This window comes from Python bivittatus, unplaced genomic scaffold (genome assembly GCF_059951505.1).
Source record: "Python bivittatus isolate LINGU-HERP-01145 unplaced genomic scaffold, Pbiv_v1 ctg000020_np1212, whole genome shotgun sequence".
NCBI classification, from domain to species: Eukaryota; Metazoa; Chordata; class Lepidosauria; order Squamata; family Pythonidae; genus Python; species Python bivittatus.
The window spans coordinates 13,508,816-13,536,799 of NW_028277030.1; the positions used below are offsets into that span (position 1 = coordinate 13,508,816).

Consider the following 27,984-nt stretch of genomic DNA (forward strand, 5'->3'; position numbering starts at 1 on the left):
TCCCATTGGTTCTTTGGAAGAGATGCAACTATGAGGTCTCAGACACAAGATTGTGTTTTCTTATTGGCTCGGATTACTAAATTGGAGGCCGCAGAGGATTCAGTGGGAGGGACGCCCAAGCCACCGCCTCGTCTCTCTCCCCCATCCTAGTAGTTAGCAGCTCTTGCCAAATGCTCTTGCACTGCCTCCTGTCTGCCTATGTGGTAAATATCCTCAGCTCACTCATCTTTCTCAGTGTTTGCCCCCTCCCAACTTTTTTGCTTTGTTTTTTGGGGGGTAGGGATGGGAGGGAAGGGGTTGAAACCAAATCCATGTATTTAAAGAGATATTATTACTAAGTACAAAAGTATTCTCTGTTCAGGGCTGTATGAGCCTTGTGGTTGAATTTTGCTGGAAATGCAATAAAGCCATGCCAACCATGCCATCAGAGGGATACATTTTTAAGGGTGGTGTTGGAAAATGACTAGTGGTTGTCCCATTTCTGTTAAAAATTCAGACTTTTCTTTCTCTTTAAATTGAGAGAAAGGTCTGTTGAGGATGCTTTGCTATAGAAATCTGTCTCAGGTGTTCCAAAACAAATTCTTTCTGCATCATCACCGAACAGTGACTTGCACTTCTGCAAAAGTGAGCAGGAGTTGAAATTGGCTGTTCTAGGAAATTTGGTAGGAACACAGCCCTGTGCATATATCAGTATAATCACTCTCTGTATATTTGGAAGCAAGTCTCATTGAGTTCAATGGAGCTTACTTCCAGATGAATCACTGTAAAATGAACCTTTGACCTGGGAATCACAGAAGAAAGCAGGGCTTAATTTAAAGGTGAATTGCACTTGTTTGCCTCTCTTTATGTTCCAGCACTGCTATGTGCTTTTCTTTCAAATTCTCTTTCTGAACCACCAACCTGCCTTTCATGGAAAGCATGTGTATCCTTGGAATTAGACATGATTTAATCCTATAGTAAGCTCTTTGTCTCACCAGGTTACTTAGTAGGTGTGTTTCTAAAAGCGCTATCTGTTGATTTGCTCTGGAGTTCCCCGATAAAGCATTTCTCATCTAAGCATTATGATGGGCAGCGTATGTGGACAAAAGACACACCGAAGTGGATTTAGCGTTTGCAAAATATTTCTTGCAGAAGGAATCTGATTCAAATTAAAGCTAGTTTCTACAGCATGGACAGAGGTTGTATTTTCCTCTGGTGCTCCTGAGGCGGGGTGCTTTTTCCTCCCTCTCATCCATCTAGCTGGGCGTATTTGTTTTCCTATTACAGCTCTCACTTTTGTTGTTACCTGTCTTCTGCAGGCGTGCTTCAGACCTCATGCCACCTCTTGTTCATTAAGTGTTAGGCATGGCCAAGTCATCTGCAGGCATGTTCTGGGATATTGAGCTACAAAGGCAATCCGTGGGCACAGCTTGCACAATTCTAAACTTGTTAACCGAGGAAGTTGTTCCTGAGACTTGGGATATGTGTCTACTCTGTTAGTCATAGATCAGTTCTTGTCTTCTTTTTGATGCTACGTGGGTAAACTTCTTAGCCTGTAACCAACTGGGCAGTTCTTTAAAAGTTGGTGGAAGCCAATGCTTCACTTGGATTTCCCCCTTATTTCAACAGAAAGGGAGGGAGGAGACATATTAGTATGAATTGCTATTGCTTTGGGTAATTTCAAGGGAAGCCTCTCTAGCTTGTTTTTAACAAACTCTTGCATCTTCTATTTCCTAAAAATTGTTTCTCCCTGTGGTCTTCTCAGAAACTACACTTGCTGCAATAATATTGCGTGACACAGCAATGTGTCTACCACCTTTTTTCTCCTTCTCCAATAAACCATGCAGAATGGAATCTTTGTTTTCTTTGAGTGAATCAAAACAGTTATTTTGGTTTTGTTTTGTTTTGTTTAAATGGGAGGTAGGAAGTAGGTTTGAAATTTGGTTGTTAAAACTTCCCACTGCCTGCTCTGGATTTTGATATAAGCCTGGTGAGTAATGATTGTGGGAATGGAGGGCTGTAAATTTCCTTTTAAGAGATTGGAGGTTTGAATTAGTTGCTAGGAAACAGGACAGCAAATCAGCAGGAAGGAAATAAAGGGAGCCATCCAGAACACCACACCTGCAATCATGGCTAAAATTATGCAGGGGAAAAAAATGGAATTGCCAAAATTTAGAAAGCTTGACCAACACTTCAGCCAAGGAGCATTCTCTGTATTATTATAAAATCTCACACAGATGCTTAGTGTATACACCAAAGAGACTCTAACTTTATTCTTAGCTCTTATTCCTTAGAATGCCCTTATTTAAAGACCTCCACCCAGCGCATAAATAGATTAATCTCCAGTATGTGACCTGCATTGTTCCACTGAAGGAAGCAGCCATTATTTATTAAATGAGGGAGAGCATTAAATTTGCCTCTTGTTATGAGGAGAGTCCCTCCTCTCACCATGTCCAGGAATTGTTGGCTTTTCTAGTGTATATGCCTCAGAACTTGAAATGGTCCCTGATGAATTTGCTGGTGTAAAAAGTGTATCAGCCTGTTGGATCTGGAATGTAGTGCTAAAGTACTTCAGCTGGTTCACTGGAAATATTTAAAATAGAAGTTTTAAATTTCTTATGTTTGCATAAACCCTTGGGTTGGAAAAGCCTTGGAAGCAGCCAGCTGGTTATTTTAGAGGATTCTTAAAAGTAGTTTGCAGATGCTAAGATTTCTTCAGCAGATTCTAGAATCTCTTGTTGAGGAAAACTATCATTTTGCTGAGTTATGCTAGGCTTTTATTTGTAGCCAGTCCTCCTAAAAGCCTTTTGTCTGGTCTATCAAAGGGTCTCTGACCTAAGGAGGAAGGAAAAAGAAAAGCTATCAGATTATCTCTGAGCTTGTGAATGCTCTCCCATTCAGACTTTGCAAGACCAGTCACTCCACTTAAAGTAACTTTCTGAAAGTGAAATTTGCAGCACCAAGCATAGAATTAAGTAGTGTTGGGCAAACCTACATTCAGTAAAAGGACTGAGTACATCGTGGGAAAGACTGTGGAATGTGAAAATACTTAAAGTATTTTTAATGAGAGGCTACAGTGGAGCAGGTAATTGTTTGCATGGAGTTGGTTACTTTTCAAACACTTCATCAGTGTTGGATTGCAGCTCATTGGGTGAGGTTGGTAACCCAAAGTGTGTAATGCTTTATAATCTGATTATAATATTTTTGTACCCTTTGCCCATTAGTTTAATTTGGTATGTATGCTTTTTTAAAACAGGCACTGATTTGTTTATTCCCAGATCCTTGTGCAGCAGAAACAAAGGCCCACTGTAGTTGAGTAAGTCTATAGCTTTTAAGAAAGCCTAATTCTGTAGAAGATTGGACTGTTTAAGATTGTTTCTTGATTTCCCCTTGGGTACCTTCTTAAAAAATCAGTGAAGGTTATGTCTTAATGCATACTAGTAAGTAAATTCTTTGGGACACTCCTGATCAGGCTGAAATTCTATCAGCTCTTGCTCTTGGATGAGCAGCCTCTGCTGTTAGGAAGAAAGCAGCAAACCTTTTAAAAGGTGTGTGATGTTCCAATCGGGGTGTTATATTCATCATGCTGAGGTTAGAAGACTTAGACTTGGGAGTTAACTGCTTTACTGTAGCATGAGATTGAGTGGGAAATGAAGTGGGTGGATTGAGAAGGTGCCAAATGAAAGCTAAAGTAAGATACACTGGAGAAATTGAATCATGCAGTGCAAATGGTCCAACATGTCGTGAAATGGATAAATGAGCTCAAGTAAATACCCCAATATTCTGCATGGTCTTCTGGTGGAGAACACCACCACCACGACTGTTTCGTCTCTCTCTTTCTCTCTGTTGGAGGCTCACTGGGTGCAACTCTGAGTTTTTGCTTGGCTGGCTGGTAGGTATTCTGCCTATTAACCTTGTCACCCTGTCGTAACTGGTGCATTTAATAATCAAAGCTATGCTTTAAACAGGTAGTGAGGCTAGATGCTGAGAACAGCAAATAATCTTGGTGCTGAGGCTTAAACTAGCCACTGCCAGCCTGGCCTGCTTGGGAGAAGACAGTCTTGCAAACAGATATGGGGTTATCAGTTTTCTTTTCTTTTTTTTTTAAGCTCAGCCCTGCCCCCTGGCCAGCAGATAAAGGCTTTTTCTCCAGAGAAAATAATGCAGTTAAAAACAAGATACCACCGTGCCTTACTAAAATTATATGATCTCTCTCTCTCCCCCACCCCCCACCTCTTTTAAAGCACATCAGCTTAGTCCTTGGAATAATTGTAGCCTGACCACCCAGACAGAAGCACTAGTGGCTAATATTAACCAGTGACAATAGCGTGGCCATGCTGACTGCAGAGAGGATTATTGAATATAATGGGGCCAGTCCAAAAATAATGCTAATACAGGGCAAGCAACAGGAAGCAACAGTAGACTCAGCATAGTTTGGCTCTCAGACAAACTGTGAACTAGCTTTACACAATGGCAAGTTCAGCACATCCCTAATAATAGTGATTATTATTCCATCAGCCTTGCCAGAGCCTTGATTGACTTGGTTTATTATAGGCAGAGCACACACACTCAAAGGAGCCATCATGTCTTCCCTTTCGGTATTGGCTGGGAGCGGAAGAGAGGTGTCGACTTTTGGGGGGTGCTTCTCTCAAAAGTGGGAGGAATCTTTGCTGCTTCTGCAAAGAGGGCTGGGAGGGGGGTGTGCGCAAACCTGACTGAACTAAAGGAGCAACTCAGCATGGTCCACATCCAATAAGATTTTTTTCCAAAATATTCCGTCTGCTTGCTGCGGCCTAGGGCAGTCTTGCTGTGCAGGCTATCAAATTCCAAGCTTTCTGTATTTGCATTATTTTGCTGATCTTGAACTAAAAATCACACAATGTTCAGAGATATGTTCATTTCTTTTCTGAAACAAAGATCCCAGATAGATGACTGGTTTTCAGTAAAACATAAAATTGAAATTAAAATCAGGATGTCTTTTTTTTTTTTAAAGAGCAATGGCCATGGTTGTAGGGAAACCAAGTGAGAATTGCTCTCATCTAGCGAATGTACTTCGATTTGAGACTTGTTGGGCATGCTTGCTTGGTTACTCTGGGAAAAGAAAGCTAAGCCATGTGTGGTCCTTGGCTGAAAAAAATGCCAGTTAAATTGGAGTTCCCTCCTTCCTTTCCTTGCCAGGCAACTGATCAGCCTGATCAGCTTGCTGGCGATAAACAGAGTGCTGATTTTCCGCTGCTGGTGGAAAAACTCTGAATATGTATTTCAAAAGCCATTTGGATGAAAGGGAGTGTGTTGAGTGGCGGAAAGAGGGAGGTGCCCAAATTCTCAGGTGCTTGTGGAAATGGACCTGGGTGGTCCTCAGGGCCATAAAGGTCGCTTGCCCCTGATATAAGCCTTTTGTCTTGATGGTATTGGCCAAAAATTTCTCAAGCCATCTAATTCATGTCCTGCAACCAGATTGCTCTTCCCTCCACTAACAAACCACCAGGGCTCTTTAGACCCTTGCAGATACTAGAAGAACATCTTCCACTTTTTTCTTCATAATGCAAATAATTACCAAAGGGCTGTTGATGGGGGGAGAAAAGAAGACTCCTCCAATTGCTTTCTCTTTCCTGACTCTGGAAAGGATGGCTCACAAGACCTGTCAGCAGATACCCAGAGAACAAAAGAAGCATCTCACAGAGCTCCTCCTTGGTCCCGGGAAACTACATGGACTGATTTGGCTTCTGCCATCTGGCCAGATGTATATGGAAAGTGTTGCCAGGTGATCTGGATTTTGCACCTACCATGGGTGGTTTTTATTTTACTCTACCCTGTCAGATAGCAGTGAGTCTTTCAAGTGGCACTGGAAGGAAATTAATCTGGAATAATGGCATCAGTTCCACTGTGGAGTTTTCCTTCACCAAAAAGCCTTGGCAGGGGTAAATTTCTTTTTTGTCTCTTAGATGCTGTCAGGCATGTTAGCATTTCTCCTTTTCTCGTTTGCATCCATAATGAGGGGGACACAAGACATGGTTGCTATGCCTTGCTGTTTCTTTCAAGGCTGGGGGAGTTAGGGTTAGGGTTAGCAGAGCTGACCATGTGTGCAGTTTGCCCCACCCTGGTGGACATGTGGTTTAAAAGGCATGAGAACTGCTACCTTAGGACAAGAAAAATAATCCCATTATACTTTTTTGTTCAAAGAAATCAAATGAGTTTCTCTCCAACACCATGCCATCCTATTCTCGTACCCACTGTTAGTAACTTGTAAAGCCTCAGTCCTCTACCAACTCCCTTTGGAAAGCAGCAGAAAGAGGTTGAAGAAAACAACTCTGGAGTACAAGATGTAAACCCCCTTTAAGTATAAAAGGAAAGCATTCTTGCCTATTAAGATTGAGAGAAGGCAAAGATTGGCCAGTGTTCTCTCAAGGCCTGGGTTTAAGGGTATTTTTTTTTAAAAAACACACATTGCAGAGCCAGGTCTTGACAGCACAAGTGATATGGTTTATTGCATAAAATGTGTTCATCCCATTTTTCTACTTAAAAGGCACTCCGAGTGGGCGGAGGTGCAAATATTGTCATGAGCTGGAATATCAAGATTGGCTTCACATTTCTGCTGCATCAACCAGCAGAGGCCAGACTTGAACCTGGGACCTTCAGATAAAATCTGTATTACAAAGTACAGTAAGGCATTCTGGCTCATTTGGGGGAAAGCAAAACAAGGGTGAGGTGCGTGGGAATGACAACCACTGTTGGCAAGAGTCATACTCAAGTCCCTGCTTTTCCCAGGCTTGTGGAATGCAGCCGGGGCCACAGAGGCATGTACCAAATTTAGAAATGGGGGGGGGATGTAATTTCTCTAAGATGAGTTGGCTCAGGAGGAGGCTTGGTTTCATGTTATAAAAGGCGGTAGGGAGGAGACAGCATTGGAGATGTTTCCTGTGAACATCCTAAAACACTCCTAAAACACTTTAAAGTGCCTAAAATGCTCAGGCATTCTTGTGCCTTTGAATTATTTCTGATTATATCATGACTATCACTCCCCCCCCTCTTCCAAAATGGAACAAAACAATTCTCTTTGGGGAAAAAGAGAATAAATGGCACCTGTTTGGAAGGTTTTTCTGAATTGGGGTGTTTTTTAAAAAATCCCTCCTCTTTTATCCGTTGATGTAAGCTTTTCTCACCCCAGGGAATCTGATTGTATTCTTAAGGTTATACACTTGGGTTAGGAGTGTGTAGTTAACTAAGGAGGGAAGAAGTAGGGGTCAGTTTTATGGCCGTGGGAACCTAACAAGTATGCATTTTCATTGGATGCCAGCGCATAAAAGGCCTGCCCCAGTTTAAACAAATATCAAAACTGTTGTCACTCAAACTGTCATACGCTGCAGAAGCCCAGGAAGATTTGTAAATCAGAAGTAGGTAATGGGTACATTCTAGAAGTTTTGGGTTACAACTTCTAAGTATTAACATTGCACATTCATGCTGATCCAGAGTCACAGCCCAGTGCAGCTGGAGGCTGATATCAGAAGCTAAGCATTGTCAGTACTGGTGAATATTGGATAAGAAACCGCTAGGAAATCTCCAGGCTGGAGAATTTTTTTAAAAAATGGAAGAAAATAGTGGCAAAGGTGATTGTGCTCATATTGTCACTAGGACCCGGAGCTTCTCTGTAACAACTTTGTTTGCTCTCAAGACCTGACAGCAGGGTTTCTAAGGCAATGACCAGGGTTGCAGGTCCCCTCTGTTAGTATGTCCCTACTAGAGATAGCCGTGGACAGCATTCTTGATTGCTGAAAGAGTGTCAGTATGGAAGGGCTGCATTGGGGTGGCTGGCAAACTGTAGAGTGGGTAAAAGATTGTTTGCTCAGGAAGGGCAGAGTCACTTCAGCAAAGAGAACCAAGAAGGGATTTGATACCTGGCCTTTACACATATTAAGCTTTACTTCCTTTATTAGCAGCATAAACGTGATCAACAATAAGCCTGGTTCTGACTGTGTCTCGGACATGGACATGCTTGATTGCATGCTCTCCCAATATATGCTGCAACACAAGGAGTTGTAGAAAGGAGTCTTTCCCTTGCCTTCTCCCTGGCATTTATAGGATAGTGTCTAGTGGGGCAATTTAATCATCACATCACCCTCTACCGGTAGCCTGAAATGGTAGTGTGCAGACATGGTGTGACTCCTTGATGAGAACTAGCCTTTAAACAGTAGTGTGAGCCCCTTCCTTCCCTCCTGAAGGTTCATATCTTGGGGGCTTGCTTTTTGGTTTTGATTCTGGATAAACCACACGGGTTTCTCACCATTCCCAAGCCTAAATGTCAGGCATACATGGTTTTCTTTTCCTGTAATTGTATGGAGGCCTCTTTGTCTCTGGCTGGTCAAGGTTAGAGTTGCACTAGGGAACTGGGTGTGACTTTCTCTCACAGCTCCCTGCCTACTTGTTGCCTAGTACCTTGACTTGATGGGATAAGGTTCAAGATGTGGAATTCCTTGTGTCTGACTGGTATATTTATTCAAAGATGTGCAAAGGTCAGACATGGCATGGGAAAAATTAAGCCTCTGTGCTGTATGCCTGCATTCCTTGGCTATCTTAATTGTTGATCTATAGAGTGGGGATTGATGCACACCTCTTAACTCTCGAATGTCTTGGTGGTGCATGGCTTTTAAAGCAGAAATCTCCAGTTGGGTGCTGCTGGAGATTTCCCTCTTGACAACTAAAACGGATCAGACCAAGCAAACGTGGGGCATGGGGGTCAGGCATCTGTGTTAATTGTAAAAGATTTGTCCAAAAATGAGAACTCTCACTAGGCCGGGTGAATTATTTTCCCATGCTTTCACCAAGTACATGCAAGCTCTTGAGTTGCCATTCAAAACTCTTCCATCTGGGCTGCAGTTAAAGATCTTTTGCCCGATAGGATTGCAAAGGGCCGCTATCACTCTCAGATCAAAGAAAAATCAAGGGATAGAACAGTACCAAGAAAGTGACTCTCTCGAATCAAACAAACAAACAAGACTTGCTAGAGCAGCATTGAAACGTGGTGGTGGTTAGTATAGCAACAGTAGCCCTTGTGGCGAATACTCTCCTTGCTTTCCCTGGGGTGAAACATGCTGGCAAACAATGCTGAAAGGGAGCAGGAACTGTTTGAGGAGGGTATCTTCTGAAATGATTGTGCAAGCCAGCACTGAAAACATCCTCTTAACTAGAGGTAGCATGAGTGGCCATAATTGGCTCTTTGTTTTTTTGTGTGGTATGCTTCCAGCTTGCTCTAACATGTTGTGTGCCTCTGTGCACTGATATAGCCTGTTGCTGCAATTAATCCAAGGAAGAAGGGTGCCTTGACAGGTAGAACCGCCTGCCCATGAAGTTTAATGTGTATTTACATTCTGATGTTGGGATCTTGGGTTTCCACTGGGATGAAGGGGGGCGGAGAAGGAATGGTATGAACAAGGTACCTCAGTCTCTCTCTCTCTCTCTCTTTTAGATTGTTCATGGTTAGTTGTGACTCAGGAAAAAGGCCTGTAATGGGGTGATAATGAAATATGAGTGCTGTAAAAGAAAAGAAATTGGCCATTCATTGCAAGATGGGGCACAAGTCTCTGCTTGCCCAACTTTGCTTGCTTTTTGAAGCATTTTCCCACAGTTATCAGTGAGCGAAATGGAATCCTTGTCTGCTTTCAATATGAAGCATATTTAGGCTGCAGTCCAAGACTGTACCTTTAAAAAAAAAGAAGAAGAAAAACTAAACTTTTTCTCTCGTTCAGAGACGGAATGCAAAGCAAAGTTAAGAGCAATTCTCATTTGGGTTTTGTTTAGAAAAAGTCAGCTTTGTGTATACAACAGTGGTTGTTTTATTTCAGAGAAGCTATTTGTTTCAGGTAGTTTTTCATTCCTTCCCACCGTTCTTATAAGTGGATTGCTAGCAAATCCAGAGTGTCATTAGACATAAGGCAAATTTAAGCCTTAGGAGTTACAATGATGTTTTGTTTTGTTTTGTTTGACTTCTCCCACTTTTCTCAAAACTATGGTGATTTAATAGTTGCACCTGGTCTCTCTAATATTTGGCAGACTCTTCATTTGTTGGCCCACAGAGTTATGTGAGAAATGAGCTTTTTTTGTCTGTGTGTGTGAGGACCAAGTTTGTATTACTTGTTGTAAGTGCAAAAACTTTAAATAGCCACTGCAGTGATTCCAGAGCTTTTGATTGAAAAGTTTGTGATGGCCAATAAGGATAGAAAAATCTAAAATCCATCCAGAACTTTTCAACATGGAGATAATACCTAAAGAAATGTTCTGGAGAATTGAATGTTTGCTCACTCTTCCACGTCATTTGGATTGATTCTCATTTAAATGTCTTAGCTATCGGTGAGATTTGGATGTCATTTTTAATAAAGACATTTTAAAAGGCTTCTACTGCTTGGAATAGAGCCTGGCAACCAAGTATGCCAGTTAATTTTATTGTGTTAATCAGGGATGTCCTGGCATTTTACAGTTTGGCAAGGGTAATAAGCAATGTTTAGCCTTCACAGGATGCACTTCTTGTACCCTTCATTTCATAGGTAACACTGCTTAAGATGTTCCTCTTAGGCAATGTAACCTTAGTAGACATCTTCCCCGATTTACTGCCTATCCACTCCAGTCCAACTTACCTAAGCATTTTGACTCACACACCATTCTTTGTGGAGTTCTGAGGATAATTGGGTACAGAACAGACAAATGAAGAAGATGATACCTGCTGCCCTCTAGATGTTTTGGGTTACAGCTCCCACTGTACCTTAACTACAACTGATGGGGAGTCAAAGTTCAAAATCTGGGGAAGCACCAGGTTACATCCCTCTGCTCTGTGAGTTTTTAAAATTTCTTTTTCAATTCAAGGTTAAAGAGAAGGTGGCTTAGCTAGAACAGCTGGCATCCTTCCAGCCTAAATCTGTTTGTCTTGTATACAGCAATGACTCCTGGCATTTAGATCTCACCGGGTAGCTTAATGAGTTTATAAGCATGCAGTAGCCACTAGTTCTCCCATTTCTATCATCTTCCTCCAGGTTGGTTTAGAACAAGGAGAGAGTATACTTTTTCTCCCCCCCCCCCACCTTCTTTCAAGGCTGCTTTATACATTTCTCCCTCTCTTCCCCCTCCCCCTCCCTTTCCAAATTCATCTGCTCTTTCCTTTCTTTCGTTACCTGATCCTTGTGGGAGCAGCTATGGCTTTGCCTAGACAAAGTGTTCAAAGGGGTGCTGAAAAGCTGAATCTCTAGAGATTATGGTTCTGAACCTTGACAGTGCAATTCTAGCAACCATGCCTGGCTTTCTGAATGGGAAACATTGATATTTGTAAAATATGTTTTTTTTTAAATCCTCCTCTCTCAGAGCTGCTTTCTTCCTTGCAGCATGTTTTATGTAACATAACAACAAGAACCCTGGAGGGGTGAGGGATGGTAATTTCCTGCCTAAGTATGTAAGATGCATTAGTGATGACAAAGAATAAAATTTTCACCTTAAATTGCTTGAATCAGGAAGGATAAGGCAGCTTAAGCAGTTGCAAGAGGTCCACCTTTGTTTCAGCTATAATCTATTGACTACTTATGCTTACAGGCAGGACGCAATTTAAAGGAAGAAGCCCAACAGTTTTCAGAAGGTGCTCTATAAAACTTAGGACAATAGTAGAATAAGTGTGTCTTACAAAAATGACTGATCCCTATTCCTATCTTGCAGAGATCCTACACTTTACTGGTTGAAGCCTGGGATTACAGCAATGACAGTGCTAGTAAGTATGCATTTCCCTTTTTGTTTCCTTTTCTGGAATTACTTGAGAGTAAGCAGTTATGATGGCATTACAAAAGATGCAGCCCTTCACTGTGTTGTGGCAGAGTTGCCGTGTGTTTCTTAATCAGAATAGTGTGCACTTATGAAAAAGGGAAGGCTGATGGGCGTATATTGGTCTTCTCCCACTGTGAGCCTTCTAGATGTATTGGGAGTATAACTCCCAGAATTCCTAACCAGCCTGCTGTGGTCACAGTGCATCTGATGGGCACCACCTTAGAGAGGACAGTGTAGAATATCTCCAGTCTTGGGCAGAATTTTGGGTGAGGTCATCATTAGAGGATACCCATATGATTAGATTGACCAGATAAAGGATGACAGATCCTTAAGTGATTATTCTGAAATTTACATTTCTGATAGACATATTGCTGCAACAATGGAAGGATTTTTTTTTCCTTCCCACGGTGGTCCTAGGTTGAATGAGAAGAAACCTGCTGTATTAGGGAGAGAATTTATTTGCCAGGAGAAGCACATCTGGACTTCTGGTCTATTGTTACATGGCTTGTAATGAGTGTTAGTAAGGAAAATGAGACAGAAAATTCTTCAGGATATTCCATTTTAGGCAAACTGAAGAGATTTTGAAGCAAATATAGAAAGTTCTTGTGGGAGTCTACTGGGATTGATTGACTCAGTTTGCCCCACTGGCACTGAAGATCCTTGCTAGGACAACTGTGGATGGTAACACTGAGCTGTGACATCACCATTTGCTAGCCAGCCTGCCTGCCTGAAGAGGCAGCTATACTAGCAGAGAGGAAGAGCTGGGATCTGGAACCTTAGTGATAGTCTTAATAAAACTTTGGAGAAAAGGAGGGAGATAGAGAAAATGAAGTCAGAAGAGGAAGCAGGGACAAAGAACAGGATAGATACTTTAAATATTTAGGAAGTAAAAAGAGCAGACAGGGAGAACAACTAGCAAGTAGGTATTGTGGGGCAGTAGCAGAGCCCCTGAATCCAGAAATCCTGTTCCCTGAGAAATCAGTAATTACTTCCCCTAAATGGCCTGTTTTCCTGAGAGTGGGATTCTTGAAGTGAGTATCTTGCCAATGAAGAAGGAAAACTGAGTGTCTTCTACCAGCCTTACCTTTGAATGTAACTTACAACTTGGTCTGGAATGTAAATTCTTCTCCAGCTGTCCTGTTCCTGCCATGACAGAAACTTACAGATGTACCACCTGAAAGTATCTGTTTTCCCTAGGGATGAAGCTACTAGCAGAGGCTAGGTTTATTGGGACCTAAGTGGCAGAAATAGAAGCCAAGAGATAATGAGGTAGGAATGTCAGGCTTTCTCCAGCAAAGTGAATAGGAATCTGGACAAAGACAAAGCCTTTGATCTCAGGTGGGAGATCTGAGAAAGAATGGGGGGAGGGAAGGAACATATCTGAAACTCCCTTGAGTAAGGCATAAAAGGCTGTCTGCCATGAAGAGTTAAGCATAACTAACAATCAAGATCAAGCATGTTGTGAAAGCCTACTCAGTTGTCTGTCCCTTGTCATTGGAAGTAGACAGTGGACAAAGCCCAGGAAACTCAGGCATATCCTTTGACCACTGAAGCCAAAAGAATCCCCCAGCACTATCTAAGCTTGACATAAGCAACTGGAGCATTGGTTCAGTCATTCTGACATACGGGATTGCGAATGCTGATCACTAGCCACTCACTATTCCATTTCTCAGTGGAACTCTAACCATCCAGGAATGAAGTTGGCAAAACCTCCAGAAGATCCCAGTTTATAAGCATATCTGAATTCATGAGTGAGGTAGCACTGAAACTGTATGTGTCCTCCTAGTTTTCTTTTAGAGAAATGCTCCTGCACAATCCTCCTTTTCCCTGGTAAACTCACAAGTGCTGATTCATTTATAAGAGTCTGTTGTCATTATGGTACTTTTCTCTGTGCACATTGCTTCTGTACAATGTTTATCTCATGTGCTTAGCACTTTATGAGTATGTTTTCATTTGGTCCACAGCATGATGCTATGTCATGAAACTCAGGTGAAGTCCTATGGATGGAGTAGGGGAACATTGGTAGCATATATGTCACCTAAATAGGTGACAGATACATTGCAAAGATAGAATGAACAACATCTGCAACCATTCTGGCTTTCCAGGGATAGCAAATCTGGTTCAAGGAAGAGGGGAAGTTTTGGAAATCCTTCCTTCATATTTGAGGCAACGTGGTATTCAGAAGCTTGCTATCATTGTTGCATCTTGGTTTGGAGACAGAAGCAAATGACTAATTCTTGCTGATTTAGGCACATGTCCACCACCACCAGCATACACTTTTAAGTCATGCGTGTGCCTCGTCTCACTGTTAGCACTGAGGTTGGATTGAAGTTCTTCTTGGGATCCCCCTTTCCAAGATAATATTCAGCTTTTTCAGACGGCTGGTTATAGCCAGCTCCATTGCTAAACATAGATTACATCAAAGTGATTCAGCCAGAGTACATACACTTCCATTTCACCAAACAGCTTTCCTAATGGGTATGAAATTTTTAAGGTACTTCTTTTCAATCTTGAGAGAAAACTGAGTTTAGGAATTGTTATTATCTCGTATAACTGTAGTTGGTGGGTGATAATGCCTTTTCTAAGAACACCTAGTAGCGTCAGAGTGAAATGTTTCCAGTTAACTACTTTACTACAACTGTGTTTGCTCTCTTTTTTGAAATTTACATAACTCTGCATAGAAACTACCATATATGAATTGATAAATATAAAAATAATACAAACTCCCTTTTGGAGGGAGGAGGAAAGCAGTTTAACAGTGAATTCATTGTGTAGGACTGCTTCTCATTTCTACCTATGCAGCCTTGGTCTTCCTCTCCCCAAATTCTTATGAAAACACTCCTCCAGAGAGAACTTGCTTGCTAATACTCAAGGTATACCTTACTATGGTGAAAGGTTCATCATGCATTTGACGTTATCTTCTGTATTACAAGGAGAGGACCAAGAACACTTTCCTTACAGAAGCAAGTGCATTTTGTGGACCCTGAAATTAGAAAATACAGAATTGGCCTCAGCATAAACAACGTATGAAAGAAAAGTAACTCTTATACAGGTGTTGCCACATTGGCTCTATTGGAGAAAGTCTGCATTTGAAAGAAGCTCTTGTTTGCTGGAAAAGCCCAATTCTTTTCATTCTGCATCTTGTACTATCTCTACTTTGAATAGATCTCATCTTTATTTCATGAAACAGAATGTCTGAAGCTTCACAATGAATCCTTTATTTGTTCGAACGTTCTGGAAGCAAAGTTGTTCACCCGCAAAAAGTTACTTAAAATACTTTTTTCTGAAAAGCATGTTTGACCAAGTTCAGATGGAGCTTTGCACTTATTCATGAGTAAACTTGCAATAGATCTGGTATTGCATAATTGATCACATCAGTGACTATGCAATGAGAACTTCCTCCTTTCAATATTATATTGTTTATCTGCTAGTACAAAATTTTATTAGGTCTCACAGAACTTTCTGATGAATAGATTAGAATACAATAATGGCATTGGTTCATAATTTACATGTGTTTTAAAAGAATAGGATAGATTAATTTATGTAACTGAAGCATTTTAAATTGCTTTTGGAGAAACAAAATTTAGACTGGATAACAAATTCACTTTTGTTAATTGAAGAACTAAATATTCTGTTGAAAAGTTTAGAATGCTGTTCCCTAAAGCTAAAGTCCAGAAGCCCTATTAATATCAGATTAAAGAGTGGACTTCCCCATTAATGTTTCAGCTCTCAGCACTTCAATCTAGCATAGGCAGTAATTGGCATTGGTTACTGGAAGAAGTAGTCTAATACATCTGGAAGATAGCTGTCTAGTCTAGCATCTTGTTTCTAATAGTGTCCAGTTGAAGCTTTCTGAGAAGCTCACAAGTAGGCATTAATTCAGCAGCCCTCCACAACAAATATTATCTTATTCAAGTCTAGGCAAATCTTGAATTTGTGTAAATTCCAGGATCTCAAAAGAACAAATAGAAATCTTTCTCTCTGTTCCCTTGATATGCTTTCCAGACATGGCACATGAAGAGCCTATTCTTGAAGAATAAGATTAGATGCAGGTATGGAATAGCTATGATTCACAAGTAGGTATTTTATTGGTTCTTTCTCTGAAGGCAGATGTATGATAATTTAAAGTACTTTTTTTCAGACCTTCAGATGGGAGCTGTCAAATGTACTAAAAGGATAGGCAGTCTGATGCCTGCTAGAAAATCAGCTGCAGTGTCTATACTGAGATTTGGATTACAAATCCCATTGGCCATGTTGGATAGGAATTCTGGGAGTTGCAATCCAACACATCCTGATGTACTAGACTGTAAAAGACTGGATCTGAAGATAGCTAGGAAAGGCCATTGGATGGTACTCTGTTAGCACTTGAACCTATAGCATTGGGCATTCTTCCCTTGGAGCATATCTTGAAGATCTCCTTTCAAAGGACACATCAGCCCCACAACAAGAGTTGTCAGGAGTTCTTCCTAAATGAGGCTGAGGTGATAAATATGAAAATTACAGGCTTCTAGAATCTTGTTGGAATGAGCAAGTCAACTAACAGTTGAAGGGAATGTATTCTGAGTGGTGTTAGATATTGTCAGTATATTTCCTAACAATTTAAGCAGCTCTTAGGAAGGCATTTTGAAGATGACGTACTGGCTGGTTCTCCCTACCCTGATCTCTATAATCTGTAAATCCAAGTGGATGCAAATCTATCTAAAACTGTTGAGGTCTCCTAAGAAGATTGGTTTTGTTTTAAAAAAAATGCATTCCACTTTCTGGATACTGTTAGATGCTTAAAGAAGGCCTTGAGGATTGATTTAGACATTGAAGATGTGATAGGATAATGCTGATGGATAATAATGACCTTATGAGTCTCTGAATAGGTATAGCTCCCTTCTTTCCAACTTGAGAGGATATAACGTACTTGCTTACCTTAACAAAGAGAAAAAAAATCTATGCAGCACAGGTTGAGCCCCCCTCTTTCCGTTAGGAAAGATTGATTGCCAAAGGTGTCCTGGGCTAGCAGTACAGAATAACTGCTTGGAAAATGCTAGAGAGTGAACCTGGATTTAGATATCGAAAGCTGAAAGGATCTTAATAGCCAGGCAACCCACTATAACAGACCAGATTGCAGTAGGGAGATTAATGATCCGAGCCTGTCTAAACTGTCTGCCATTTTAAGCAAGGAAACAGAATTTTATGTGGATGTTGACTTGCCCAAACAGCATAAATACATTCTGCAATGAGCTTAGCCAAAAAATTATTTCTGGAGGCTTGCATGCCCAGATACATCTCTTCTCTTCCCTACATTCCTATCAGTGTCCAATTGCTTTCATTTCTTTTTCTCCTTTTGATTCAAAGTGTAAGATTCCAGTGTGGCCAATGGCAAAATCTAAGGATCACTTTCTCTCTAGGCAGGCTGGCTTTATTTTTTACACTGTCTGCCGCCATTGGATTGCTAGTCATTAACCTTCCATTTCTGTGGCTTAGTAATGGCAGGTTTGTCAAGCTCTGAACTAATTTTCTTTGGATACTGCAAGCTGCCAAGGTGGGAGTGGAGAGAAGGACTAAAGGGTATGTGGAAAATCCTACCGCAGCTGGTTATATGAGTGCCTGTTTTTTCCTGTGTGGTGGCTAATCTGCCTAGTGATGCCATATACCAGGGCGGGGGGCAGGGGGGAGCATTTTACACATATAAGTTGCTTTCCCCCTGCCTCTTCAGAGCTTTATGTGAACATAAAGCTAAACCTGCAGACATGTAGGTCATACAACTGCAAGCAGCATGTTCCTGCATCCATGGATAAGGGATTTGTTGACTTGCATGTGTGAATTGGCCCTACAGGTATCGTCATTATTAGGGAAATGAAGTGTGCAACAATAGGCCTTTATAGTGCAATTTACATTACAAACTGCCCTGGAACAAATATTTTGAAAGCTGTTAGCTGAATAAGTAACTAGGTTTGTGTTCTGAGCATAACTGTTCTTCAAAAGAGAGGTATGATATCCTTGCAGGAGAAAGGATGCAAAAAATAAAAAATAAAAAATAAAATTAAAACAAAAAAATTAAAACAGCTCAGTTTTATCTAACTACTTTTCCCAAAACCATTTGAACAAGTATATGGGCATTCAGCCAAAACTGGCCTACAGTGGAGCAAGTCCAAATCTTATGCATAAGTATCTACCTGTCATTTTAAACTTCCAGCATACTTAAATTCTCAGCCAACCATTTTTAAGCTGAAGTGCCCAATCAGAATGTTTTTGCTGAAGTAGTATTTTAAAGACATTTAATAGTATTCTAGCTCTTTATTTCAGATAACTTGTAGATAACTAATATCTACCTCTGCAATGTTCTTTAGCTATTTTAAAAAAAAACCTGTAGATTTAGAATTGTCTAACACATTTCCGTGCTGATAATACTTTGGAGACTGTAAATGTTGCTAATATGTTTGGACCAAATGGTAAAATCAGGAGGTGTTTTAATAGAATATACCGCTATTCCACATTTTAATTGCAATTCCTCCTGCAATAACTCAAACGGTTTAAAAGCTTGATTGGCATTTAGTAGTTCAGAAGTATTAATGCCCCTATTAGCCCATAATTAAAGCAGCCTTTAATGCTGGAAATAGAACTGTGGCTAAAAATGGAGCAGAGCCTCTCCCACAATATCAGAAGGATCACATAATCCTCCCTGAAGCTCTTATATGAAAACCAAAACAAGGAGGCTGTCTTTCCCATAGAAAATGTCTTAATAACGTAGCAGTCAGCTTGAAATACCTGAATGGACTTTTGTCCTTTTGTATAACTTCATGGATTACATTTGGCATGGCTGTTCTGCAAACTAGACTAATTTCAGAAGTGATTTACATGCAGAAGTCCATGTTCAGTTTCTTTCAACTGAAGTGTTCTCAGTAGCTGAGCTGGAAGAAATTTATCACTGACATCCTGGGGAGTACGAAGAGTTGTAATTCACAATACTAGGCTAAATAGGTCTATCATCATCTAATCTAGTTGAAGGCCACTGAACACATTCATATGCATCATTGGTGTTTTTAGTCTGTAATCTGGTCAGGAAGGTTCATAACACAGTGGAAGGGAGCCTTCAGAAATGGTTGCTTTTTCAGTACACAACTAGGGTATTCATCTTCTCAAATTAATCTGTTGTGTATATATTAAGTAACCTGGGAACATTAATCTTTAGAAAGTGAGCAACCAGAAGTTCATAACTTTCTTTTTCATTACTGTTCCAAAATTCATCAAAACAGAAATTATCTTTTTAAAAATCATATCTTTAGGAAACTGGGCAGATTTTTTCTTTTAATCTGTCTTGTTTTACTGCCATTCTTATTAGTCCTGATGTCACCTTACTTATACAGTGGGGCAAAAAAGTATTTAGTCAGCCACCAATTGTGCAAGTTCTCCCATTTAAAAAGATGAGAGAGGCCTGTAATTTTCATCATAGGTATACCTCAACTATGAGAGACAAAATGGGGGAAAAAATCCAGAAAATCACATTGTCTGATTTTTAAAGAATTTATTTGCAAATCATGGTGGAAAATAAGTATTTGGTCACCTACAAACAAGCAAGATGTCTGGCTCTCACAGACCTGTAACTACTTCTTTAAGAGGCTCCTCTGTCCTCCACTTGTTACCTGTAGTAATGGCACCTGTTTGACCTTGTTATCAGAATGAAAGACACCTGTCCACAACCTCAAACAGTCACACTCCAAATTCCACTATGGCCAAGACCAAAGAGCTGTTGAAGGACACCAGAAACAAAATTGTAGACCTGCACCAGGCTGGGAAGACGGAATCTGCAATAGGCAAGCAGCTTGGTGTGAAGAAATCAACTGTGGGAGCAATAATTAGAAAATGGAAGACATATAAGACCACTGATAATCTCCCTTGATCTGGGGCTCCACGCAAGATCTCACCCCGTGAGGTCAAAATGATCACAAGAACGGTGAGCAAAAATCCCAGAACCACACGGGGGGACCTAGTGAATGACCTGCAGAGAGCTGGGACCAAAGTAACAAAGGCTACCATCAGTAACACACTATGCCGCCAGGGACTCAAATCCTGCAGTGCCAGACGTGTCCCCCTGCTTAAGCCAGTACATGTCCGGGCCCGTCTGAAGTTTGCTAGAGAGCATTTGGATGATCCAGAAGAGGATTGGGAGAATGTCATATGGTCAGATGAATCCAAAGTAGAATGCTTTGGTCTAAACTCAACTCGTCGTGTTTGGAAGAGAGAGAATGCTGAGTTGCATCCAAAGAACACCATACCTACTGTGAAGCATGGGGGTGGAAACATCATGCTTTGGGGCTGTTTTTCTGCAAAGGGACCAGGACGACTGATCCGTGTAAAGGAAAGAATGAATGGGGCCATGTATCGTGAGATTTTGAGTGAACACCTCCTTCCATCAGCAAGGGCATTGAAGATGAAACGTGGCTGGGTCTTTCAGCATGACAATGATCCCAAACACACCGCCCGGGCAACGAAGGAGTGGTTTCATAAGAAGCATTTCAAGGTCCTGGAGTGGCCTAGCCAGTCTCCAGATCTCAACCCCATGGAAAACCTTTGGAGGGAGTTGAAAGTCCGTGTTGCCCAGCAACAGCCCCAAAACATCACTGCTCTAGAGGAGATCTGCATGGAGGAATGGGCCAAAATACCAGCAACAGTGTGTGAAAACCTTGTGAAGACTTACAGAAAACGTTTGACCTCTGTCATTGCCAACAAAGGATATATAACAAAGTATTGAGATGAACTTTTGATATTGACCAAATACTTATTTTCCACCATGATTTGCGAATAACTTCTTTAAAAATCAGACAATGTGATTTTCTGGATTTTTTTCCCCATTTTGTGTCTCATAGTTGAGGTATACCTATGATGAAAATTACAGGCCTCTCTCATCTTTTTAAGTGGGAGAACTTGCACAATTGGTGGCTGACTAAATACTTTTTTGCCCCACTGTATCTTGGCATTATTGCCAGCTTTTTCTCTTCCCTCTTATTTTCTTGTCCCTTCTTTCCTCTCCTCTCCTTTTTTTGTTTTTACACTGAGTGTATTAGGCACCTTTCCGCTGTTTTATGAAAGATTTTCATACTACAGCCCAGTGTTGCTAGCAAGCAAGTCATATGGCAGTGTCAGATAACTGAAGTCACAAGGCTAGACTACAAAGTGAAATACCACAGATCTATAAACAATGTTCCAAGCTAATGTTAAATATTCAGGTTTGGGGTGTACCTCACAGCAGTTTAGGGCTTTCTTTCAAAACTAAGATGAGTTTCCTGAAAACCAACCCTTACTTCAAAGAGATAATGGAGAAATCTTGCCAGATACTCTATTTCCACTTGCATTTTTGCAGTTCAGCCCTGTACATGTGCACATAGAAGTCAACTCCATGAGTTCAGTAGGGCTTACTCACAGTTAAGTGTGTATATAATGATAGCTTAAAGTGGTTTGAAAGCTGGCTTCTAAAAAAATTGATAAACATCGTAACCAGCTTTAAAAAAATTATTTGGGAAAGTGAGTAACCAACTCTTACTGCTTTAAAGTATCTCTTGCTTAGACCTGCTTGTCTGGAAATTTTTGGCATTGATCTTCCAAGTCTAAGTAGATTGTTGCAACACTGCTACTGTATATGGCCTGAAGGCTTTATAAATACTGTGCAAAGGATATCTGGTTGTTGGATGAATAATCAGAATAAAACAGAAGACATTGTAAGCTCTTCTTGTTTGGAAAAGCTGTTTCAGTCTCTTGCTGCCCTCCTAATTGTTAATCATCAGCTGGTGTTAGGTTTTATCTTCCACTCCAAGTTTAAAGTTAAGGTTTTTCGCAAAGCATGTGTTTTCTAGTTATGCTTTCTTGTTTCATAAAGTTCACTTTATAATTGTTTGATTTAATCGATATAATGTTGTCAGCACAGCTGTTAGAAGTGGGTAACAAGGTATGTTAGAAATAAGGGGTTCATAGGATTTTATGTGTATAGTATGTTTAGAAATGCTAACCAGGAGGGCAACAGCAAGGGATGAAACAGTTCTGCATTTCTATAAAAATTTATATTTCCTGTTGGTGACTCCTCAGTGCAGGCTGGTGCTTCAAGATCTGACAATATTGTTACATTAACTCCCCCATCTTTCACTTTTGGGGGGCTACTTGGGTGAATTAACATTACAGTAGAGACCCTCCCAAGTGGCTATTTCATTCTTACTGATTTTTTCTTATTCTCCTTTTTCTTTTCTTTTCTTTTTTTTCCCATGTCAGATGCAGATAGCATTATTGAAAAGGCTTCCCACTCTGCAATGATCAATCCAAGCCGTCAGTGGCAGGTCTTGAAGCAAAATGCTGGCGTGGCTCATTTTGAATACCAGATCCGGGTCACCTGTGATGAACACTACTATGGTTTTGGATGCAACAAGTTTTGTCGACCAAGAGATGACTTCTTTGGACATTATACTTGTGATCAGAATGGCAATAAAACTTGTCTGGAAGGCTGGATGGGACCAGACTGTAACAAAGGTTTGTAATATCAGTTTTCTACTTCCTGTATATCCTCCACCATCAAATTCTAGAGGCCAAAGAGATTATCTTTTTAGGCCAACTAAGCATCTGCTCAGAAGCATGATTTTGCTATAGCCTTTGGCAAAGTTGGAATATGTTTTTATTTAAAAATATTTTAGGCTGACCTTTTTGAGTCCAAAACCTTCAGATGGCTCGTAGGATCAGAACAAATTAACACTAAACAAATAGTCTTGAAGGAACACTATTGAAATAATAAAATGGACATTGTATCCATTAATATAAAGAGCAACTGCATCAAACCATCTGCAAAGGTGGCTATATTTTTGGTGATATCAAATTATCTAAGGTGATTAAAAACAAAAGGACAACAAAAGCCCTGAAAGGATATCTCTAAAATAGAAGAATAAGCAATTAAATGACCAATGTAGTGTACTCTGGCAAAAAAAATCATAGCTTCACATGTGTGCTAATGGAGTCAGTAATGACTGGGTAACAGAATGATACAGATGTTGTTAGGAATGGTTCTAGGAAACATCCAGAGTCACTTGATTGCTGTAATAAAAGCAAATTCCATGCTGGGAAATATGGAAGAATGAACATATAATTAAGTCACCAGAACTATAATGCCTTTATGGGGAGGTTACTTTGAATGTTGTATGCAGTTTAGCTTAGCTCGGGATATTTAGAGCTGGAGAAGAGTAACATAATGAGCAAAGTAAACTTGTCCTATAGGAAAGAATAATATTTTGGGTTCTTTTGCTCAGAAAAAGGGTAAGCAAAAGAGACACAATAAAAGTGTATTAAATTATGTAAGATGTGGAGAGAGTAAATAGGGAAATTGTCTTCCTCTGTTATAATCCTAGAAAGTAAGGTTAGCCAATGACGTTGAATGGTGAGCGAATCAAGACAAATAAAAAAATATTACTTCATACAACATACAGGTAAACAGACTTTGCTTCTGCAAACTGTAATGATGACACCAGTTTAACTTGCTTAAAAAGGGGATTAGATCAGTAAATGAAGGATAAGACTATCAATGGCTACTATTTACCATGGCTATATATCAGAAGAAACAGGCCTATCAAAACCAGATCCTGGGAAACATGTTTGGCATGGTGCTATTAATATATGTCCTGTTGTGCCGCCCCCCACCCCCACAAAATGAATTATTTGACATCATAGTATTGGTTCATCTAGACCAGTGTTGTCCAAACTTAGCCACTTTAAGATGAGTGGACTTCAACTCCCAGAATTCCCCAGCCAGCCATGCTGGCTGGGGAATTCTGGGAGTTGAAGTCCATTCATCTTAAAGTGGCTAAGTTTGGACAACGCTGATCTAGACTATGATGTTGCAGGCACTGACTAGCAGCAGCATTCAGTGGTTCCAACTGTGGAGCCTCAAGCCCTACTTGAAAATATCAGAACTGAATCTGGAACTTACTATAGGTAGACGTGCTATAGTGTTTGTTTGTTTATTCAATTTCTATAGCTGCCCATCTCAAGCCAAGTGACTCTGCTGACCCTACTCAAACTGATTTGCTTTATTCTGAGCCTGGCCAGTGTTCCTTCTTGCTCAAAATTATTAGTGCATTGATTGATGCTGGCACTCCAGGGTTGCAAGGGGACCCTCTTCTGACTATATTTATAGTTGTTGGAGATTGAACTTAAGATTTTATGCACGTCAAAACAGACCATTATAGGAATGCTCACTTGATGTAGGGTTGTAGTCTGATTCAGCAAAGCCAATTTTATTTATTGTTTTTTAAACTCTTCATTTTTAAAAACCTCTAGAGAAGAAAGGAGTTTTTAGGGATTTTCTGAAGACCTTAGTAGTAGAACTTGACAAAAGTGCTTCTTTTGTATTTCTTAAAAGGGTAGGTAGGCTGGTATGGATGAAAGTGAGCTTTTAAGTAACTTGTATCAAACCACTTAAGGTTTGCAGTTTAAAACCTGCGTTTGAAATTAGTCTTGGAATATACTTGCCCACGATGCAGTTGTCACAATACAGGTATCACATGAACCAAATGCATTAGCTTAGGGATGCAGCCATCCTTAAGCAGTTGCATTCCCTACCAGTGAAGGTTCTGAATTGACTTTAATGGCATAAAGACTGTGTTACAATCCAGCTTGGACCCCACTAGCACATGAATAGCTAACTTCTCCAGGGAGAGCTGCAGCTGGCAAAACAAAACAAAACTCCTTAACATTGCTGCCTAAGCTTTCTCAGTTAGCGATATATCCATGAGACCTCCCAAGCTGTGTTTGTATTTAGTTTAATAGTGCATGATTATATTGTGACTTATGACTTCCATTCAGTACCTCATATGACCTACTTCCTCTTGGAAGTAGTACTATGCTTGCAGATCCTCCCTTAGTGTGGGCCAAGCCCCCTGCCCACCTGGTGTGTGTGTGCATGTGTATGTGTGTGTGTGTGTGAGAGAGAGAGATTGTGTTTTTTGGAGTTCATTTGTCTTTTAAAGAATAGGAAGACGTCATGCTGCAAAACAAAACTTCAGCTTCTTTATGGCCAAGAATATATCTGGGACCTAACAGACCCTATAACATTCTTTTTTTAGAAATTAAAAATGGTAGTCTTCCTACCTTCCTGGAAGAAGGGACCGTAGTAAGCAAGGGGTATTCTGTTGAAGAGGGGCTTGGGTAGGTATCAAGGAGGATCATGATGGGGGGTTTGTCGTCTATGTCAGCCATTTTGTGAATGGATGAGCCCCGTCCCAGTAGCCATCTTGTGCAAGCACCCACAGTATGTCCTTAACATTCCAAAGGTGACCACCAGCCCCAAAAGTCTGGGGATGCCTGAAGAATGTTGGTTGGCATGAAGGCATGAGTTGTCCGTTAACAAAATGTGTCCTCTGCTTAAAAAGTATCCATAAGGACCATATCTACAGTTGAGGGGTGCTTAATACTACAATACAGTCCTAAGTTTAGTCTCTAAGATCTCCAAAACAGATGAGCAGGTAGTAGAGTGATAGGGAAAGATTGCTACCTGAGCTGCTGCTACTAGCCAGAATAGACATTAATTTTGGGGTAACAGTTTAAGAATGTCTTGCCCATGAGGCTTCCACTAGTTGGCCTCCCCTCCCCTCCTCTTCTCTAATTTTGCTTTTTAAGAAATCCTTGTGAGAAGCTTTTTAAGGCCTAGTTGCAAATCAGGAGAGTAAAATTGCAGTTGGGCAGCAACTCCCTGTGTGCTGAGACCTCTGATAAAAATAGCCCTGCCCCCGATACCTGCACCCACCATTTAGGCTTGGCAAAAGCCTCCTGTCAGCTCCAGCTGGGAAGACCACACAGTTGCACACATGGCATCTTTGCATACACACAGGAAGCATTGTGGGATGTGCGTGAATGTGTGAGAGAGCGGAATGGCCATGCCTGCTTGCTGTTTGACCTTGCCCACCTCTCACATTGCACCCCTTTCCTGAAAGTTAGCTACAATGTTGCTTGGTTTGAAAAAAATCCCACTCTGAGTCTGCAATATCTCATAACCCACAAGCAAGTAAAGAAGCCAGTTCTTTTGTTGTTCTGACTTGGCTGTGGTGATATCAGTGCATTGCAAATCATCAAATGTTTTATTCTTGGAGTGGGTGAAAGGTACTTTGCAAGTGATTTGCAGCTATAATATGTGGGTACATAAATGTATAGACTAAGTTGAAACAGAAAATGCTGCAGGCCAGTAAAGACTTCAGCACTTTCAACAGTGGGCTCATGTAATTTCTTTTATGGAGCTACTAGACAACCCATGGCCTGTTGGGTCATTGTTTCAGAGATATTTCCTTACCTAAACAGAATGACCAAGGGCAAAAAAAGCAGCGGGAGTATTAGCAACTTACGACTTGCTGGCGGCTTCCCCATTGACTTTGCTTGTGGGAAACTGGCAGGGAGTGTCAGAAATCTCCCTCCCTCACTTCCCACATATAATATAAGCTTGTGCCGTTTGCCATTCCTCACGATGCTCAGGAGAGCCCCCGTGAAGCCTCCTCCTCGGCTGACCCACAGAACTGCCTGCCACTTTGCTGGGGGGAGGTGGAACAAAGGGAGCCACAGACTACGAGGAAAACTGCACCCCCGCTCCTCATTCTAGCATGTCCCCAAGGGCCCCCTCCCTCAAGGAAGGGGGCTCACCTGTCGACCACCCGTCCCCCTCAGCCAGCCCTGTCTCGCCAACAGGCATCAGAGTCACTCACTTGTCCTTCCCTCAATGCCAACTGCTCTTAAGAGATTTAAAATTTCGGCCTCAGTTCCAAAGCAGCCAATTGTCACTCACCCATCAGGCCTGGCCTCCAGCTGATTGGACGCAGGGGCCAGAGGGAGATGGGAAAGAAGTCAGGGATTCCTCCCTCCCCCTCCCCCACATATAATATAGGCTTGTGTTTGGGTGCAGGGGACAGAGGGAGGCGGGAAAGAGGTTGGAGATACACCCATGACAATCACGGGACCTGGGCTGACTGGCAGTGTGGCAGCACAGCAGTGCTGAAATGACCACAAATTTCCCAAATTTCAATCCCATGGGAGTCATGGGATTTTGGGTGCATTCTAAGTTAGCCCATTTGAGGTACCTTGGTTCAAAAATTGTTGCCCTCTGGTGCACCATTTAGCCCAGTTACAGATGCGAGAGTTTTAGTACTATATACATACTGCCTTCACCAAGTTGTTGGGACCCCTTTTGTAGGTTGCTGGCATGAAGAATCATTACCTAGCTCAGTTTCTTTTCTAGTAGGCTTAATCCAAGGAGCTACTGCAGTGCTGACTGAGCAATTAAAAGCTTTCCAGGGGATTCAAGGTGCAGGAAATGTTCTCTTGTGCAGTTATGACTCCTGTTCCCTTTCTTTTTAATTTTCTCCATTCTTTTCTCTTTTCAGCAATTTGTCGTCAGGGTTGCAACCCCAAACATGGTTCTTGTAAAACACCTGGCGAATGCAGGTAAAGCAAAGAAATATTTTCTTCCTTAAATGATTCATAATTGCTGTAAAAGTAAAAAAGTAGGAGTAGGCCTAGGGCACCCTTGATTTTTAATTTTTAAGCAAATATTCTCAACACCAGGACTCAGGAAAGAAAGCAAATGCTTGTCTTGGAAGCTTGCTGCTTGTAAAAGTCCTATTTCATTTAGGTCTGGAAACAGGAAGTCAAATGTATTATGAACCTTCTGTACTGAATGGCAGCTAAATTCTTGGCCAAACTTCAGTGTGTAATCTGTTTGAGGCATTTACTTCTAGTAAGTGTAATTATGCGACTGCCTTTAGGCTTCTCCATCTCCTACCCCCACTCCTTTCCCTCAGCTTTTCCCATCAGTAGGGCACAAGTTGAGCATTCTTGAGACAGGATTAATGCACCCTCCTTGGGTCCCCTGCTCTTGGGAGCCAGACTTCAGAGTGATGAGAGGTTAATAGCTGGGATGGAATCTTGTCCATAGATCTTGATGGGCAGAGAGCTGCTGTTATTCTTTGATGTCTCCCTTCTTTTCTGGCAAGCAGACAAGGTTGTGGTGATGTGGGGCATGGGGGGAAGAACAGCTTGCATGTAGCTGGACTTGGAAAGTCAAGAATCATGATTAGCTTGCATCCCTGAATTGGGTTTGCATCCAGGTAAAGCTGTTGAATGTTGGGGTAGGAACCTTTGCTTTTAAAACTTCCTTTCTTTCTGGAGTAATTGCTGCCTGCGTTTCAGACGCAAGAAAGGGAGCTT

At 41.1% G+C, this 27,984-nt stretch overlaps 1 protein-coding gene across 2 annotated transcripts in view; it reads left to right on the top strand.

The window, feature by feature from the left end:
- JAG1 (jagged canonical Notch ligand 1) overlaps positions 1 to 27,984 on the top strand; it is a 54,154-nt gene that overhangs the window by 2,767 nt on the left and 23,403 nt on the right. For both annotated transcript variants that reach the window (XM_088134549.1, XM_007426803.4), the window contains exons 3-5: positions 11,671 to 11,722; positions 22,027 to 22,281; positions 27,162 to 27,222. In XM_088134549.1, coding sequence (XP_087990675.1) covers positions 11,671 to 11,722; positions 22,027 to 22,281; positions 27,162 to 27,222 — 368 coding nt within the window. The remainder of the gene's footprint in view (positions 1 to 11,670; positions 11,723 to 22,026; positions 22,282 to 27,161; positions 27,223 to 27,984) is intronic.